Source organism: Oncorhynchus kisutch, unplaced genomic scaffold (genome assembly GCF_002021735.2).
Source record: "Oncorhynchus kisutch isolate 150728-3 unplaced genomic scaffold, Okis_V2 scaffold1549, whole genome shotgun sequence".
Lineage (NCBI taxonomy): Eukaryota > Metazoa > Chordata > Actinopteri > Salmoniformes > Salmonidae > Oncorhynchus > Oncorhynchus kisutch.
The window spans coordinates 16633-35000 of NW_022263494.1; the positions used below are offsets into that span (position 1 = coordinate 16633).

Genomic DNA, 18368 nt, shown 5'->3' on the forward strand with positions numbered 1-18368 from the left:
GTGTGTGTGTGTGTGTGTGTGTGTGTGTGTGTGTGTGTGTGTGCGTGTTATCATGTAAGACAGTATTGCAAGAGAATATGATTCACTGAAAGCTGACTTCAGTTGAAAAGCTCCCACAATGCCTTGGGGCTTCAGGAAATGTGAAAGGGGAGACCTTAGAATTGGACGGGAGGGAGACTGCACACACACACCATGTGGTTTCTCTGAAAGGGTGGGTGGACAGGAGCGAGAGAGAGGGGTTTTCTGGTTCTGCAGCCTAGATCCCAGATCCCATCCTGTTCTCCAAGCCAGGAGGGTATCACCGGGAATGTCACTGGAGCACCAACTGAATCCCAAACTACAAGCTTTAGTCCCAAATGGCACCAGAGCTCTGTGGGCCCTTGTCAAAAGTAGTACACTATAAAGGGAATATAGTGCCATTTGGTATGCACCCCAAAAAGTGTAGTCCTGGTTTATAATGAGCTCCCATGGGAATGGCAGGGCCTGGCTGTGTTCATACTGCATAGTTTCCAGTCTGTCTCCTACAGCTCTCATAGCCTAGCCTCGCAGTACACTGCCACTGCATACTCCTGTTACCACAGTCTCTGTGTGAAGCCTCTAATTCTCCTAAAACACACAATACTATACTGCTGCTTTCAAACTCATTTTCCTGGGGCTTGGTTGCCTCACCTGGCGGGTGAAGTGTTTGGTTTAGTTCCAGCAGGATATTATAGATAGATCCCAAATGGCACCCTTTATAGTGCACTACTTTCGGCCATGGCCCACATAGGGAATAGGGTGCCATTGGGACTCTGCCTCACCCAGTGACAAGCCAGTTGTTATTTAGATGTAGTACAGGTCAGAGGGTCCAGCTCCTGTCTGCAGTACTGCAGTCTGCTGCCTGCTGCATGTTGCTGTGTATGGTGGTTCGTGTCAGACAGATGTGGTGCCGCATGCCCACCCAGGTAGCTCTTGAAAGGCATGCTGTGGTAACTTCATCTTGTTTTCACTCTAACTCACATTTTGTTTTGTGTACAGGGAGACAGAAAGGGGATTGAGGGAGGTAGTACACATTTTTTAAATAATTCCTAACCTTTATTTGACTAAGCAAGTCAATTAACAACAAATGATTTATTTGCACCAGCCAAACCCTGTACGATACTGAGCCAATAGTGCGCCGCCCTATGGGACTCCCAATCACGGCCGATTGTGATACAGCCTGTATTCGAACCAGGGTGTCTGCAGTGACGCCTCTAGCACTGGGGATGGTAATCCACATAAAGGCAGTTGGGGATGGTAATCCACATAAAGGCAGTTGGGGATGGTAATCCACATAAAGGCAGTTGGGGTGGTAATCCACATAAAGGCAGTTGGGCGTGGTAATCCACATAAAGGCAGTTGGGCGTGGTAATCCACATGAAGGCAGTTGGGGATGGTAATCCACATAAAGGCAGTTGGGCGTGGTAATCCACATAAAGGCAGTTGGGGATGGTAATCCACATAAAGGCATTTGGGCGTGGTAATCCACATGAAGGCAGTTGGGGATGGTAATCCACATAAAGGCAGTTGGGGGTGGTAATCCACATAAAGGCAGTTGGGCGTGGTAATCCACATAAAGGCAGTTGGGGATAGTAATCCACATAAAGGCAGTTGGGGGTGGTAATCCACATAAAGGCAGTTGGGGGTGGTAATCCACATAAAGGCAGTTGGGGGTGGTAATCCACATAAAGGCAGTTGGGGGTGGTAATCCACATAAAGGCAGTTGGGGATGGTAATCCACATGAAGGCAGTTGGGGATGGTAATCCACATAAAGGCAGTTGGGGGTGGTAATCCACATAAAGGCAGTTGGGGATGGTAATCCACATGAAGCAGTTGGGGGTGGTAATCCACATAAAGGCAGTTGGGGATGGTAATCCACATGAAGGCAGTTGGGGATGGTAATCCACATAAAGGCAGTTGGGGATGGTAATCCACATAAAGGCAGTTGGGGGTGGTAATCCACATAAAGGCAGTTGGGGGTGGTAATTCACAAAAACCCAGCAGCGTTGCAGTTCTTGACACACTCAAACCGGTGCGCCTGGCACCTACTACCATACCCCGTTCAAAGGCACTTAAATATTTTGTCTTGCTCTTGCCCATTCACCCTCTCAATGGCTCATATACACTGAGTGTACAAAACATTAGGAACACTCTTTCCATGATGTAGACTGACCAGGTGAATCCAGGTGAAAAGTATTGCACTATATAAGTAATAGGGTTGTTACGGTTTTCTTCCGGTGAAAGAGAGGAGAACCAAAATGCAGCATAGTTATTTATAAACATCTTTAATAAAGATGAAAATACAAACAATACACAAAAACAATAACCGTGAAAAACCGAAACAGCCCTATCTGGTGCAAACAAACACAGAGACAGGAACAATCACCCACAAAACACTCAAAGAATATAAATATGGTTCCCAATCAAATCAAATCCAATTTATTTATATAGCCCTTCGTACATCAGCTGATATCTCAAAGTGCTGTACAGAAACCCAGCCTAAAACCCCAAACAGCAAGCAATGCAGGTGTAGAAGCACGGTGGCTAGGAAAAACTCCCTAGAAAGGCCAAAACCTAGGAAGAAACCTAGAGAGGAACCAGGCTATGTGGGGTGGCCAGTCCTCTTCTGGCTGTGCCGGGTGGAGATTATAACAGAACATGGCCAAGATGTTCAAATGTTCATAAATGACCAGCATGGTCGTATAATAATAAGGCAGAACAGTTGAAACTGGAGCAGCAGCACGGTCAGGTGGACTGGGGACAGCAAGGAGTCATCATGTCAGGTAGTCCTGGGGCATGGTCCTAGGGCTCAGGTCAGTTGAAACTGGAGCAGCAGCACGGTCAGGTGGACTGGGGACAGCAAGGAGTCATCATGTCAGGTAGTCCTGGGGCATGGTCCTAGGGCTCAGGTCCTCTGAGAGAGAGAAAGAAAGAGAGAATTAGAGAGAGCATATGTGGGGTGGCCAGTCCTCTTCTGGCTGTGCCGGGTGGAGATTATAACAGAACATGGCCAAGATGTTCAAATGTTCATAAATGACCAGCATGGTCGAATAATAATAAGGCAGAACAGTTGAAACTGGAGCAGCAGCACGGCCAGGTGGACTGGGGACAGCAAGGAGTCATCATGTCAGGTAGTCCTGGGGCATGGTCCTAGGGCTCAGGTCCTCCGAGAGAGAGCGAAAAAGAGAGAATTAGAGAACGCACACTTAGATTCACACAGGACACCGAATAGGACAGGAGAGGTACTCCAGATATAACAAACTGACCCTAGCCCCCCGACACATAAACTACTGCAGCATAAATACTGGAGGCTGAGACAGGAGGGGTCAGGAGACACTGTGGCCCCATCCGAGGACACCCCCGGACAGGGCCAAACAGGAAGGATATAACCCCACCCACTTTGCCAAAGCACAGCCCCCACACCACTAGAGGGATATCTTCAACCACCAACTTACCATCCTGAGACAAGGCTGAGTATAGCCCACAAAGATCTCCGCCATGGCACAACCCAAGGGGGGGCGCCAACCCAGACAGGATGACCACATCAGTGAATCAACCCACTCAGGTGACGCACCCCTTCCAGGGACGGCATGAGAGAGCCCCAGTAAGCCAGTGACTCAGCCCCTGTAATAGGGTTAGAGGCAGAGAATGCCAGTGGAAAGAGGGGAACCGGCCAGGCAGAGACAGCAAGGGCGGTTCGTTCAGAGACAATCAGAGACAACGAGAGACACCTGCCTCTGATTGAGAACCACTCTAGGCAACCATAGACTTACCTAGACTACTTCACTAAACCACAATCCCATAACCTACAAAAAAAATCCAGACAAAACACACCACAATAAATACCCATGTCACACCCTGGCCTGACCAAAATAATAAAGAAAACACAAAATACTAAGGCCAGAGCGTGACAAGGGTGTTAATTGGGAGGCAGCCCTTAGGTTCTGTTCTCCAGTCACTGGAGTCCAAGGGAAGGTGGTATTTTCACACGTTATTCAGCCTTCTGACTCCTGTCTGAGCCTGCACTCCCGTGATGACACGAGCTGCTCTCTCACGAACCATTTCATGTGAAGTCAGCGGAAATTTAGCAATTGAATACTACACACTGTCTCACCCTACATGCCACAGCTCTCCTCTGTGCTCCTCCAGCCAGGTTTAGGACTTGACTTCCACCATAGCCTACTTGACTTCCACCATAGCCGACCTGACTTCCACCACAACCTACTTGACTTCCACCATAGCCTACCTGACTTCCACCACAATCTACTTGGCTTCCACCACGGCCTCAGTGTGAAGTCAGTTCATTAGACATAACTCTGCACCCGCAGCTGCAGAACGAACGAGGCTCAGAGAACCACACGTTGATGGTAGCGCGCTATCCTATCCTGAAATCACAAAAATGACTTTCCCCCTGGAAAATGTACAGATAAGAACTACCAATTCATGTATCAATGGCAGTCCAGAATGACTGAAACTTGACCTAGAATCTTGAACTAGAATAAAGAATCCAAACTTCATGTAGTACTGTGAGTGGTTTTAATGGTGTTCCAAGGTTTGTTTGGTCCTGAGATATTTCAGGTACTGTGAGTGGTTTTAAAGGTGTTCCAAGGTTTGTTTGGTCCTGAGATATTTCAGGTACTGTGAGTGGTTTTAATGGTGTTCCAAGGTTTGTTTGGTCCTGAGATATTTCAGGTACTGTGAGTGGTTTTAAAGGTGTTCCAACGTTTGTTTGGTCCTGAGAGATTTCAGGTACTGTGAGTGGTTTTAATGGTGTTCCAAGGTTAGTTTAGTCCTGAGAGATTTCGGGGGCTGTATATGAACTACAGCAAAGATTAAAGCAGCATGGCGGGCTGTCTAGCTCCCACCTATCCTTTCTTTGGATTGGTGGATGAATCTCATTATTGTAATCCTTTTTGGAATATTCGATGAGGGTTCTTGACGTCAACCACCTGTATTCAATGGAGATAGATGCTATGCTACTAGCCTCATGCCATGAATATGCATTGCCATCTCTAGATAACTCTGATATAAAGTGTTTTTTCTCAAAGTTGCTGGAATGTCATCTGTCCTACAGTACCTATACCAGTACCAGTACAACTTAAGCATTACAAAACTTATATTTGATCAAATAAACCTCACGTAGCAAATAAGCCATACATTTTTGTTGTTGACCAAATTCGAGTCTTTCATTGACCTCCATACAAAAAAACTTTTTGGGTGGAAGAAACCATTAAAAAAACACCACCTGCTAGAGGGGGACAGATTTTCCACCGAGTTGGACCTCTCTTCCTCTCTGACTATAGTCTCCCCCACCTCCCCCTTTGTCGGACCCCCACACTCCCTTCCCCTCAACCCCACACACCAGCAGACAGCCAGCATCTGAACCCAATTCAACCTCGCCTGGCTGTTGACCTATATATTCTGACTGCTAATATGGTATTTTATTGTTACTATTTTCTTTGAATCTATTTGTTACTTTTCTTACTTGTTACCTGCATTGTTGGGTACGGGCTCGTTAAGTAAGCATTTCACGGTCAAGTCTACACTTGTTGTATTTGGTACATGTGGCAAATAAAATAACATTTGATTTGATTTGCTACAATCGCCCACAGCACAAGGCCAGAACAATGTTTTCAACCTCTAGTGTATTTCAGTAAGACAAGGGGGCTGCTGCAGACTAGTTTATTGAATATCTTCCATACAGTATGTAGACACATTTTGGCCGCTGATCATAGTATCTGAACTAATCATACTTGGAGAAAGATGTTTCACACTTTATTTTGATATCAAGTTGATTTTACCGCCCCTCATGTCAGATAGTCTCTCACTTTTGTGTTTTTGTGATTCATGTGCTAAATGAAGAGGAAAACAACTTGACCAGACAACTTTCCAATGCAGGACTTACTTCAATAGAGAGAGAATGCTTATCATAGTCCCATTACTGCAGTAATACTACAATGATTCCCTTTGCCTGTGTGTTGAACCGCAGTAACGTTGAGGTGTGTGCTAGAGCCTGGCTGTCTGTTCAGACAGCACCCTCTGCCTGTTGTACAGCACCTCTCAGTAAGACTCTGAGACGGCCAGACCTGGCTCAACAGAGCTCTGGAACAGTTTCCACGGTTTCCATCCTTCACTTCCTGCTGTTAGTTCATTTTGTTTGTTTGCTTGTTTGTGTGTCTTTTGGGGATATACAGACTGATTGAATTTGTGCCTGTATAGACCTAACCGTAAATTACCATAAAATAGTGGCAGGGCGTCTGAGAATGGGGAGCATGCACTCCCCCTAGCTCCCTGTTGATTTATACTGTAGGTGTTGGCAGCTAGCTAGATTTGTGCTAGCTTTGTGTAACCTCTGTGCTAGCTTTGTGTTAGCTCTGTGCTAGCTTTGTGTTAGGTCTGTGCTAGTTTTGTGTTAGCTCTGTGCTAGCTTTGTGTTGGGTGTGTGCTCTGCTTTTCGTAGCTCTGTGCAAGCTTTCCGTTAGCTCTGTGCTAGCTCTGAACTGGCTGAGGCAACATGGCTATAATGGCTTCAGTGATCAGTAGGAGGGCTGCTGATTGACTAAATCTAATGAAGAGGTCCCAGTGAATTTATGGCACTGGAGCAGAACATTTAAAGGGGGATTTAATTGGTCCAAGTAATAAAGCTGTCTCATTACAAGGGAGAGATTCTAAATTCAAACCCAATCGGAGAAGGAGACGAGGGAGAGAAAGAGGGATAGCAGACATGCAGCAAAAGAAAATCTGTCCTCTCTCAAATGTCGACTAACTCACTGGGCCCAGTAGGGAAAAACCTCACACATCATCTACAGTAAAAAAGGGCCCAAGTGGAAGGCAGTCTTGGTATTTCTCTCAGCCAGCCTTCACTCCCAGATAGCCTAGTATAAGAAACCCTCAGCTCTGTAACTGTAATAAAAACCCTGGCTTAAGCACTTCTGGCAAAGCCTGCGTTCTCCGGTATGGGCCGGGACATTGCTGAGCCGTGAGTGCAGTGTGCAATGCAGGGCTAATGAAGAGCAGAATCAGATAAGAGACTGTTACAAGTTGTATTGTAATGGATAACGATTTGGCCAGAAACCCAAAAAGCCCTTCTAAAATAAATGTTGCTTGCTGACAGACAGTTTGAAAGTTTGGCTGACCCAGTTTTTGGTGAAATGTGAAATGTAAATGAATCCAAGCAGCCAAAGAGGGGTTGACTGAAGGGTGGGAGGGGGAAGAATGATTTTGTGGGAGGATTGGTTGAGGGGGGGGGGGGGCTCTGCGCCGTAAGAGTGGACTTTTCAAGTCAGGCCCCTCACGTTTATTGTCGTCACCTTAACCCTGGAATGGATCTTACCTCTTCTCTGGTGGTAGAGAGGCACTTCCTGGACATTCCTGGGGCTTTGGAGTGTAATTGCTGCGGTTAAAGGAGTGGGAGAAGCCTGAAAACTAGGCTTCCTCCAGACCTCAGTGGCTAGACTCCCTCTGCCTCTGGATCTCTCTCTCTCTCTCTCTTTCTCTCTCTCTCTCTCTCTCTCTCTCTCTCTCTCTCTCTCTCAAGGCCAGAGCTGTGGTTCTCAGGGACCAACCCAACTTTCTCTCTTTCTCTCTCTCCTTGTCTCTCTCGCTCTCTCTCTCTCTCTCTCTCTCTCTCTCTCTCTCTCTCTCTCTCTCGTCACAGGGACCAGCCCAACTCTCTCTCTTTCTCTCTCTCCTTGTCTCTCTCTCTCTCGTCACAGGGAACAACCCAACTCTCTCTCTTTCTCTCTCTCCTTGTCTCTCTCTCTCTCATCACAGGGACTAACCCAAGTGTCTCTCTCTCTCTGTCTCTGTCTCCTTTCTTATACCCTTTTCATACTATTGTGCCGACCCAAACCGTACTGGATGGCTTATTCACTATTGTGCCGACCCAAACCGTACTGGATGGCTTATTCACTATTGTGCCGACCCAAACCGTACTGGATGGCTTATTCACTATTGTGCCGACCCAAACCGTACTGGATGGCTTATTCACTATTGTGCCGACCCAAACCGTACTGGATGGCTTATTCACTATTGTGCCGACCCAAACCGTACTGGATGGATTATTCACTATTGTGCCGACCCAAACCGTACTGGATGGATTATTCACTATTGTGCCGACCCAAACCGTACTGGATGGATTATTCACTATTGTGCCGACCCAAACCGTACTGGATGGCTTATTTACTATTGTGCCGACCCAAACCGTACTGGATGGCTTATTCACTATTGTGCCGACCCAAACCGTACTGGATGGCTTATTCACTATTGTGCCGACCCAAACCGTACTGGATGGCTTATTCACTATTGTGCCGACCCAAACCGTACTGGATGGATTATTCACTATTGTGCCGACCCAAACCGTACTGGATGGCGTATTCACTATTGTGCCGACCCAAACCATACTGGATGGCTTATTTTATTTCCTTTCTAGCACGGTTCCAGCAACACGGGTTAAAGTGTAACCAGGCTAGTGCAGTATAGCTCGACTTGGCTCGCCTTAGTAGTCTCCTTCCCCCCCTCTGGCTCTGTGCTTCTCCTACAGGTCAATGCACCTCAAGCACCGGCAGTCACAGCCTCTGAGAGAGACTAAGTTGATTGAAAGATCTATAGTGAGAGACTGAAGACCAGATGCCAGGGCTTGCTCATTGAACACTTCCCCCAAAAAAATCTGTTCCATCCCGGGTACACATAATGTAAACATTTTTTTCCACTCTCTCTCTCTTTTCCCAACGCCTTCCATCCATTTAAATTCTAATCACAGCTCTTTGAAGGCATGCTGTTGTCTGCCAGCCTCTCATTACTTGATAATCCACATGCAGGGAGGGCAGGCCGGGGGACCGAACTGAACTGAGCAATGTTATTGTTGTCCTTTGTGTGAGGCGCTGCAGAACTATAGACCTGCTCTTGATTACTAGCGATGAAGGCCCACATTTTTGGCATGACATCAGTGTCTGAGGCAGGCAGGCAGAAGGAAGGGAAGGAGCCTTGGTCTGTACAGGCTCAGGCCTCACATGCTCTTCTAATTACTCTCTCCTGGAGTTATTGATGGGTGTCTGCTTCAGTATTACAGAACAAAGACCAGACTCTGGATCAGAGGTTCACCTCTACAGCCCCACTCTGCTCCTCATGTCTGGACCAGGAGGTTCACCTCTATAGCTCCACTCTGCTCCTCATGTCTGGATCAGGAGGTTCACCTCTATAGCTCTACTCTGCTCCTCATGTCTGGATCAGGAGGTTCACCTCTATAGCTCCACTCTGCTCCTCATGTCTGGATCAGGAGGTTCACCTCTATAGCTCCACTCTGCTCCTCATGTCTGGATCAGGAGGTTCACCTCTATAGCTCCACTCTGCTCCTCATGTCTGGATCAGGAGGTTCACCTCTATAGCTCTACTCTGCTCCTCATGTCTGGATCAGGAGGTTCACCTCTATAGCTCCACTCTGCTCCTCATGTCTGGACCAGGAGGTTCACCTCTATAGCTCCAATCTGCTCCTCATGTCTGGACCAGGAGGTTCACCTCTATAGCTCCACTCTGCTCCTCATGTCTGGATCAGGAGGTTCACCTCTATAGCTCCACTCTGCTCCTCATGTCTGGATCAGGAGGTTCACCTCTATAGCTCCACTCTGCTCCTCATGTCTGGATCAGGAGGTTCACCTCTATAGCTCCACTCTGCTCCTCATGTCTGGATCAGGAGGTTCACCTCTATAGCTCCACTCTGCTCCTCATGTCTGGATCAGGAGGTTCACCTCTATAGCTCCACTCTGCTCCTCATGTCTGGATCAGGAGGTTCACCTCTATAGCTCCACTCTGCTCCTCATGTCTGGATCAGGAGGTTCACCTCTATAGCTCCACTCTGCTCCTCATGTCTGGACCAGGAGGTTCACCTCTATAGCTCCACTCTGCTCCTCATGTCTGGATCAGGAGGTTCACCTCTATAGCTCCACTCTGCTCCTCATGTCTGGATCAGGAGGTTCACCTCTATAGCTCCACTCTTCTCCTCATGTCTGGATCAGGAGGTTCACCTCTATAGCTCCACTCTGCTCCTCATGTCTGGATCAGGAGGTTCACCTCTATAGCTCCACTCTGCTCCTCATGTCTGGACCAGGAGGTTCACCTCTATAGCTCCACTCTGCTCCTCATGTCTGGACCAGGAGGTTGACCTCTATAGCTCCACTCTGCTCCTCATGTCTGGATCAGGAGGTTGACCTCTATAGCTCCACTCTGCTCCTCATGTCTGGATCAGGAGGTTCACCTCTATAGCTCCACTCTGCTCCTCATGTCTGGATCAGGAGGTTCACCTCTATAGCTCCACTCTGCTCCTCATGCCAGTAACGATCACACAGTACACGTTACAGTACCATACGCAGGGCCAGTGTTGTTGAACGCTCAGCAGGACATAACGTTATGGAACGTTCAGATAGAAATACATTATATAGAACATGTCTTTCTAACATGTAGAATAAGTTATCAGGTCCGCTCTATTCTTGACATTTCTATCTGCAATGTTCCACATTTGCTTTTTAAGTTGCGTGGGAGTTGACCTGGAATTGGAAGTGGGCCATTATGAAATGATTATGATCACAACAACAATAGCCACCACAGCTGCAATATGCAAGCAACTTTTTTTTGTGGTATCCAAATAGTTTTTTCCAGGCCTGTTTCATGGGTAATTGATTGACAATGATGTGGAAATAATGTTCAGTTGCTGGGACTTCTCAGGTGATTGCTGATTTGATGTTTCCTAAAACCATTTCCCAGCAGTCTCTTAATGTAGCTGCTACACCTAGGATAGTCCTTTACATGATGTTTTCTCCATGAATCTTTCAGCTTTTCTACTGATTGTTGCTACTCTGAAACATCAATAAGGTGTGTACTGTCATTAAAGACAACATTAATGTTCTGTATCCACAGGCGTAAAGAGCCTCATTAGAGACCAGTCACTTCTCACCTAGCTGTCGTTAATGGACATTCCTGTGAATGTACTGGTAGTTCAGTCGATGGGTACTGTGTTCTGGTCTGCACAGGTGTGCTGCACAAATAAGACATTTAGAATAACATTGTGGGTCAAAGGTCAGCTACCAACTTAAAATACCCATGTGGCCTAAGAGGTACCAAGCTAAGGTCATGACCATTATCAATCATTTGAAGTCAATGTGTGGTTATCTTCGTAGGCTTTAGAGCTCTTATGTTTGCTTGCAGTGGGACCCATTACGTTCATTGGAGGGATCGGTGGTTAGAACTGGAAGACGGATGGAACCAGTTTCCTCGTTGAGAACACAACCATGCAACATATGTAACCTGACACCAAATTCTTGGTATGGAGAGAGAGAAATCAAAGTTTGACATGTTTCGCATCGTTGGGCGGTTCGTTCATTCTCACTTTATAATCCACTTCTCACAAGCCGCACAGATCCCTTGTGACAACACATACTGTAGGAATTCATTACAAAGTCACGCTGGTTGAACAGCTGTATATTAACTCATTACTCTAGTCACTCCTCTGTCAGCACCACTGTCATAGCAGAGAGGGTGAGTCGCAGGAGAGTCTCCTCTAACCCGGGAGGGTTAATCACCTTTTAGTAAGCACACTCTGATGTGGTCTGCTTTGATACGGCAGGCACTCTGTCTGTCTGTCTGTCTGTCTGTCTGTCTGTCTGTCTGTCTGTCTGTCTGTCTGTCTGTCTGTCTGTCTGTCTGTCTGTCTGTCTGTCTGTCTGTCTGTCTGTCTGTCTGTCTGTCTGTGTCTGTCTGTGTCCGTCTGTGTCCATCTGTGTCCGTCTGTGTCCGTCTGTGTCCGTCTGTGTCCGTCCGCCCGTCCGTCCGTCTGTACATGCTCACTCCTCTGGCTTTGACACACTTCTGAAAATACAACCCTCTTCTACACACACACACACACACACACACACACATACACACACACACACTTCTATCATTCCAGTGGAGAGAGAGGTGGAGTGTGAGGAATGTTCTATCCTGACATGTTGTGAGTAAATAGGCCTGATTGGTTAGCAGCAGCAACAGTGGATGGACAGACAGACTGACAGACAGACAGACTGACAGACAGACAGACTGCATGTGAAATGGAACCCTATTCCCTACATACCGCACTACTAGGGCCCAAAGGGCTCTAGTCAAGAGTAGTGCACTATGTAGGGCATAGGGTGCCATTTGGGACATTGCCAAAGAGACAAACAGTACAGCTGCACCTGGGAATCTTGGACCCAAACGGAGCAGGCAGCACATTCATCATGTGTCCTACCCCCACGCATGGGATGGGATAGACAGACTGGGAAACATACAACAGTAGCCACCTGGGTCTGGTCTGCAGACCTCTCCTTGTAGTTCCACTGAAACAGTTTCCGTTTTGACTCCTCACAATGACAAACTGGCACACAGCACTGTGCTCTGAGGCAGACCTGGGTTCAAATAGTCTTTATTTTTTCTCTTCCTGATACTCTGCTCCAGTGACATGGAGTATGGAAAAGTACTTGCAGATGAATATGAAAATCTGAGTATTCCAAAATGATTTTACATTGATCAGAAATAAATGTCCCGAAACACACATGCATGACAAGTATTCTTCCTCATTTGAACTTTCTCTTTCATGGCTTTCCAGACTGTTCTCCTCTGTCAGCAACCAGACTCACACAGACTGACAGACAGACACAACTAGTTGTCCTGCCTTAGATGCATGATGTATGTTTATACTGGGTGTTTTCACCCCCTGTTTATCTTCTATCTCAACATACAGTTACAGAGAGAGCAACTGGTGCTCTGCCCAGTAGAGTGGTGTAAAGTGGTGCTGGTCCCAGTGGTGTGGAGTGGTGTAAAGTGGTGCTGGTCCCGGTGGTGTGGAGTGGTGTAAAGTGGTGCTGGTCCCAGTGTTCTGTAGTGGTGTAAAGTGGTGCTGGTCCCGGTGGTGTGGAGTGGTGTAAAGCGGTGCTGGTCCCGGTGGTGTGGAGTGGTGTAAAGTGGTGCTGGTCCCAGTGTTCTGTAGTGGTGTAAAGTGGTGCTGGTCCCGGTGGTGTGGAGTGGTGTAAAGTGGTGCTGGTCCCGGTGGTGTGGAGTGGTGTAAAGTGGTGCTGGTCCCGGTGGTGTGGAGTGGTGTAAAGTGGTGCTGGTCCCAGTGTTCTGTAGTGGTGTAAAGTGGTGCTGGTCCCAGTGGTGTGGAGTGGTGTAAAGTGGTGCTGGTCCCGGTGGTGTGGAGTGGTGTAAAGTGGTGCTGGTCCCGGTGGTGTGGAGTGGTGTAAAGTGGTGCTGGTCCCAGTGTTCTGTAGTGGTGTAAAGTGGTGCTGGTCCCGGTGGTGTGGAGTGGTGTAAAGCGGTGCTGGTCCCAGTGTTCTGTAGTGGTGTAAAGTGGTGCTGGTCCCGGTGGTGTGGAGTGGTGTAAAGTGGTGCTGGTCCCGGTGGTGTGGAGTGGTGTAAAGTGGTGCTGGTCCCGGTGGTGTGGAGTGGTGTAAAGTGGTGCTGGTCCCAGTGGTGTGGAGTGGTGTAAAGTGGTGCTGGTCCCAGTGGTGTGGAGTGGTGTAAAGTGGTGCTGGTCCCGGTGGTGTGGAGTGGTGTAAAGTGGTGCTGGTCCCAGTGTTCTGTAGTGGTGTAAGGTGGTGCTGGCCCCGGTGGTGGGTAGTGGTGTAAAGTGGTGCTGGTCCCGGTGGTGTGGAGTGGTGTAAAGTGGTGCTGGTCCCAGTGTTCTGTAGTGGTGTAAGGTGGTGCTGGCCCCGGTGGTGGGTAGTGGTGTAAAGTGGTGCTGGTCCCGGTGGTGTGGAGTGGTGTAAAGTGGTGCTGGTCCCGGTGGTCTGTAGTGGTGTAAAGTGGTGCTGGTCCCGGTGGTGTGGAGTGGTGTAAAGTGGTGCTGGTCCCAGTGGTGTGGAGTGGTGTAAAGTGGTGCTGGTCCCGGTGTTCTGTAGTGGTGTAAAGTAGTGCTGGTCCCAGTGTTCTGTAGTGGTGTAAGGTGGTGCTGGCCCCGGTGGTGGGTAGTGGTGTAAAGTGATGCTGGTCCCAGTGTTCTGTAGTGGTGTAAAGTGGTGCTGGTCCCAGTGTTCTGTAGTGGTGTAAGGTGGTACTGGTCCCGGTTGTGTGGAGTGGTGTAAAGTGGTGCTGGTCACGGTGTTCTGTAGTGGTGTAAAGTGGTGCTGGTCCCTGTGGTCTTTAGTGGTGGAAAGTGGTGCTGGTCCCGGTGTTCTGTTGTGGTGTAAAGTGGTGCTGGTCCCAGTGGTGTGGAGTGATGTAAAGTGGTGCTGGTCCCGGTGGTCTGTAGTGGTGTAAAGTGATGCTGGTCCCGGTGGTCTGTAGTGGTGTAAAGTGGTGCTGGTCCCGGTGGTCTGTACTGGTGTAAAGTGGTGCTGGCCCCAGTGGTGTGGAGTGATGTAAAGTGGTGCTGGTCCCGGTGGTCTGTAGTGGTGTAAAGTGGTGCTGGCCCCGGTGGTCTGTACTGGTGTAAAGTGGTGCTGGTCCCGGTGGTCTGTAGTGGTGTAAAGTGATGCTGAAACTTAAGAAGGGAAAGCATCGACATAGATCTACTGCTTCTTAGACTCATTTCTATGTGAATTTGTCAGGGTCGCCCCAAAAAGTTACACACTGCAGCTTGAACTTAACTCAAATATTAACTCACAGAGCATTTCACTCTTAGCCTATAACAAACCAACCCCCTAAAAAAAGGAAGCTTTTTTGTGCTTTGCTCCATCCAACCCTATCCACGGCTATTTGTTACCCTCTTTTCTCATCCTCCCCCCCTTTTCTGTTTCCCTCCTCAACGTACGGAAGCCCAGGGTGCATTTTTAGTGCCCTCCCATAGAGGTCCCTCAGCTCCTGTTATGACCCTTATTTATGTATCCTGTTACAAATGGAAGTCGTGTCAGGGTCCGGTGAGCAAGGCTGCTCAAATATTTCCCTTTCAGTTGTGACTGTCTGACAAACTGAGGGATGACTGGACTGGACAGACACTTCTTCTTCACTGAATGTTGTGTTTTGTTTGAGGCCCATGTCTGTCTGAAAACTCTGGACCTGCTTGGTTGATTTACTGCAAAGTGGGGGTAGAGTAATGTCTCTGTCCCTGACCACTCTCTCACACCAGCTGTGTGTGTGTGTGTGTGTGTGTGTGTGTGTGTGTGTGTGTGTGTGTGTGTGTGTGTGTGTGTGTGTGTGTGTGTGTGTGTGTGTGTGTGTGTGTGTGTGTGTGTGTGTGTGTGTGTGTGTGTGTGTGTGTGTGTGTGTGTAAGAGTCAACTCTCAACAACAACAACAGGACATCATTATTATAAGGTGATATTTGATGATGGTGATGATGATGGTGTACTACAATCTGGTACAACACGGTCAGTATGTGGTGGAAGCCATCTCCACAGGTTGTCTTATCCAAGCATGGCTGGAATGTGTCTTATCTAAGGCTGGCTGGAATGTATCTTATCTAAGCATCGCTAGAATGTGTCTTATCCAAGCATCGCTAGAATGTGTCTTATCTAAGCATGGCTGGAATGGGTCTTATCTAAGGCTGGCTGGAATGTATCGTATCTAAGCATGGCTAGAATGTGTCTTATCTAAGGCTGGCTGGAATGTGTCTTATCTAAGCATGGCTGGAATGTATCTTATCCAAGCATGGCTAGAATGTGTCTTATCTAAGCATGGCTAGAATGTATCTTATCTAAGCATGGCTAGAATGTATCTTATCTAAGCATGGCTAGAATGTATCTTATCTAAGGCTGGCTGGAATGTGTCTTATCTAAGCATGGCTAGAATGTATCTTATCTAAGGCTGGCTGGAATGTGTCTTATCTAAGCATGGCTAGAATGTATCTTATCTAAGCATGGCTAGAATGTATCTTATCTAAGCATGGCTAGAATGTGTCTTATCTAAGGCTGGCTGGAATGTGTCTTATCTAAGCATGGCTGGAATGTATCTTATCCAAGCATGGCTAGAATGTATCTTATCTAAGCATGGCTAGAATGTATCTTATCTAAGCATGGCTAGAATGTATCTTATCTAAGCATGGCTGGAATGTATCTTATCTAAGCATGGCTAGAATGTATCTTATCCAAGCATGGCTAGAATGTATCTTATCCAAGCATGGCTGGAATGTATCTTATCTAAGCATGGCTGGAATGTATCTTATCTAAGCATGGCTAGAATGTATCTTATCCAAGCATGGCTAGAATGTGTCTTATCCAGGCATGGCTAGGATGTATCCTTTCCAAGCATGGCTAGAATGTGTTCCATTCTCCTAATATTCAGTGGTATTATTTTGTGTCGATCAACAAGTCGTTGTTTAAGTCAACTGGGCTCTGTTAATTATAGTAACACTTAGCAACCACCTATAGATAGAGAACCCTCCATCACACAGACAGTTAGACACGGCAGATGAGAACAACCCAGTCAAAGAAAGAACACACTTATTCAGTATACCTCTCTGTTGTCATCTGGCATTGGTTCAACTGTAGATCATGTCTGTCATTATTTGGAAGGTCATTATTCTGACTTCATAGCAATCTGAAATGAATGGATATCTTCAACGTGTGTTCATATCAGATGTTGTTGAACTTTCTGCTCATACAGTGTTGGTAACTTTGCATGAATGGGGGAATGAGTCTGTCTCCTATAGTGTATGTCTACAGTGCAGCTGGAGCTAGGTCAGAGGCATTCCAACATTAGTGACAATCTGGTTAGCATTATCTACATGTCAAGGAAAGGAAAGATCCCTTGTCTGCCACTATTGATGTTCTGTAGTTCCGTCTCTTGTGTTTCTATGGTGATGTCCTTGCTGTCTCTCCTAAAGAGTTAGTTATCTCTTCCTAACTGGTCCAGTGTTGTGTTTCTATGGTGATGTGCTTGCTGTCTCTCTCCTAAAGAGTTAGTTATCTCTTCCTAACTGGTCCAGTGTTGTGTTTCTATGGTGATGTGCTTGCTGTCTCTCTCCTAAAGAGTTAGTTATCTCTTCCTAATTGGTCCAGTGTTGTGTTTCTATGGTGATGTGCTTGCTGTCGCTCTCCTAAAGAGTTAGTTATCTCTTCCTAACTGGTCCAGTGTTGTGTTTCTATGGTGATGTGCTTGCTGTCGCTCTCCTAAAGAGTTAGTTATCTCTTCCTAACTGGTCCAGTGTTGTGTTTCTATGGTGATGTCCTTGCTGTCTCTCTCCTAAAGAGTTAGTTATCTCTTCCTAACTGGTCCAGTTGATGTCCTTGCTGTCTCTCTCCTAAAGAGTTAGGTATCTCTTCCTAATTGGTCCAGTGTTGTGTTTCTATGGTGATGTCCTTGCTGTCTCTCTCCTAAACAGTTAGTTATCTCTTCCTAACTGTTCTAGTTGATGTCCTTGCTGTCTCTGTCCTAAAGAGTTAGGTATCTCTTCCTAATTGGTCCAGTGTTGTGTTTCTATGGTGATGTGCTTGCTGTCTCTCTCCTAAAGAGTTAGTTATCTCTTCCTAATTGGTCCAGTGTTGTGTTTCTATGGTGATGCCCTTGCTGTCTCTCTCCTAAAGAGTTAGTTATCTCTTCCTAATTGGTCCAGTGTTGTGTTTCTATGGTGATGTGCTTGCTGTCTCTCTCCTAAAGAGTTAGTTATCTCTTCCTAACTGGTACAGTGTTGTGTTTCTATGGTGATGTGCTTGCTGTCGCTCTCCTAAAGAGTTAGTTATCTCTTCCTAATTGGTCCAGCATACTGTTCCTCACATGAGTCACTCTCTTTAGAGGCTTATAGATTTCTAAAGAGTATAGGGAACATCAGTGAGGAGGTTTTTCCCACTCTTGGGGGTGATGTGCAGGACAGATGGATATGGGTCTGTGCAGTCAGTCTTATGGCAAACAGAAGAGAAGAACATAACTGGAATGGCAGATGTGTGTCTAACCTAGATAGAGGAGAGGGGAGGGAGCGCCACAGCACTGCCTGCCATGGCACAGACAGAACTAGCCCCATCTTTCATTTGTTCCCTGGTATTTTTATGACAACTCATCAGATTCATGTGCAACGGGCCCATTCTTGTAACCAAACACAGAGCTGCAGAAACAAGCGTCTCTCTCTTTCTCTTCAAATCCTCTTTCTCTCTCTCTCTCTCTCTCTCTCTCTCTCTCTCTCTCTCTCTCTCTCTCTCTCTCTCTCTCTCTCTCTCTCTCTCTCTCTCTCTCTCTCTCGCCCACTCTCTCTCAATTCAATTCAACTCTTCCTCTCTCTGTCTCTCTCCAGCTCTGGGACAGATCATGCTGTATGTGGATGGAATGAACGGCCTCATAAGTCACAACGAAACCGTCCAATGGCTTTACACACTCGTTGGATCCAAGGTACAGTACGAAGTCACCAAAGGAAATATCATTGTACTTTTGCATTTGACCATATAACAACTGTAAAACATGCATCCATCCTCTGA

The 18368-nt window shown here is 47.0% G+C and overlaps 1 protein-coding gene across 1 annotated transcript in view; it reads left to right on the forward strand.

Moving 5' to 3' along the window:
- Positions 1 to 18368, forward strand: part of LOC109877983 (FH1/FH2 domain-containing protein 3) — a gene marked incomplete at its 3' end in the record, with an annotated part of 49207 nt that overhangs the window by 13726 nt on the left and 17113 nt on the right. The window contains exon 2 of the mRNA XM_031818678.1: positions 18188 to 18282. Coding sequence (XP_031674538.1) covers positions 18188 to 18282 — 95 coding nt within the window. The remainder of the gene's footprint in view (positions 1 to 18187; positions 18283 to 18368) is intronic.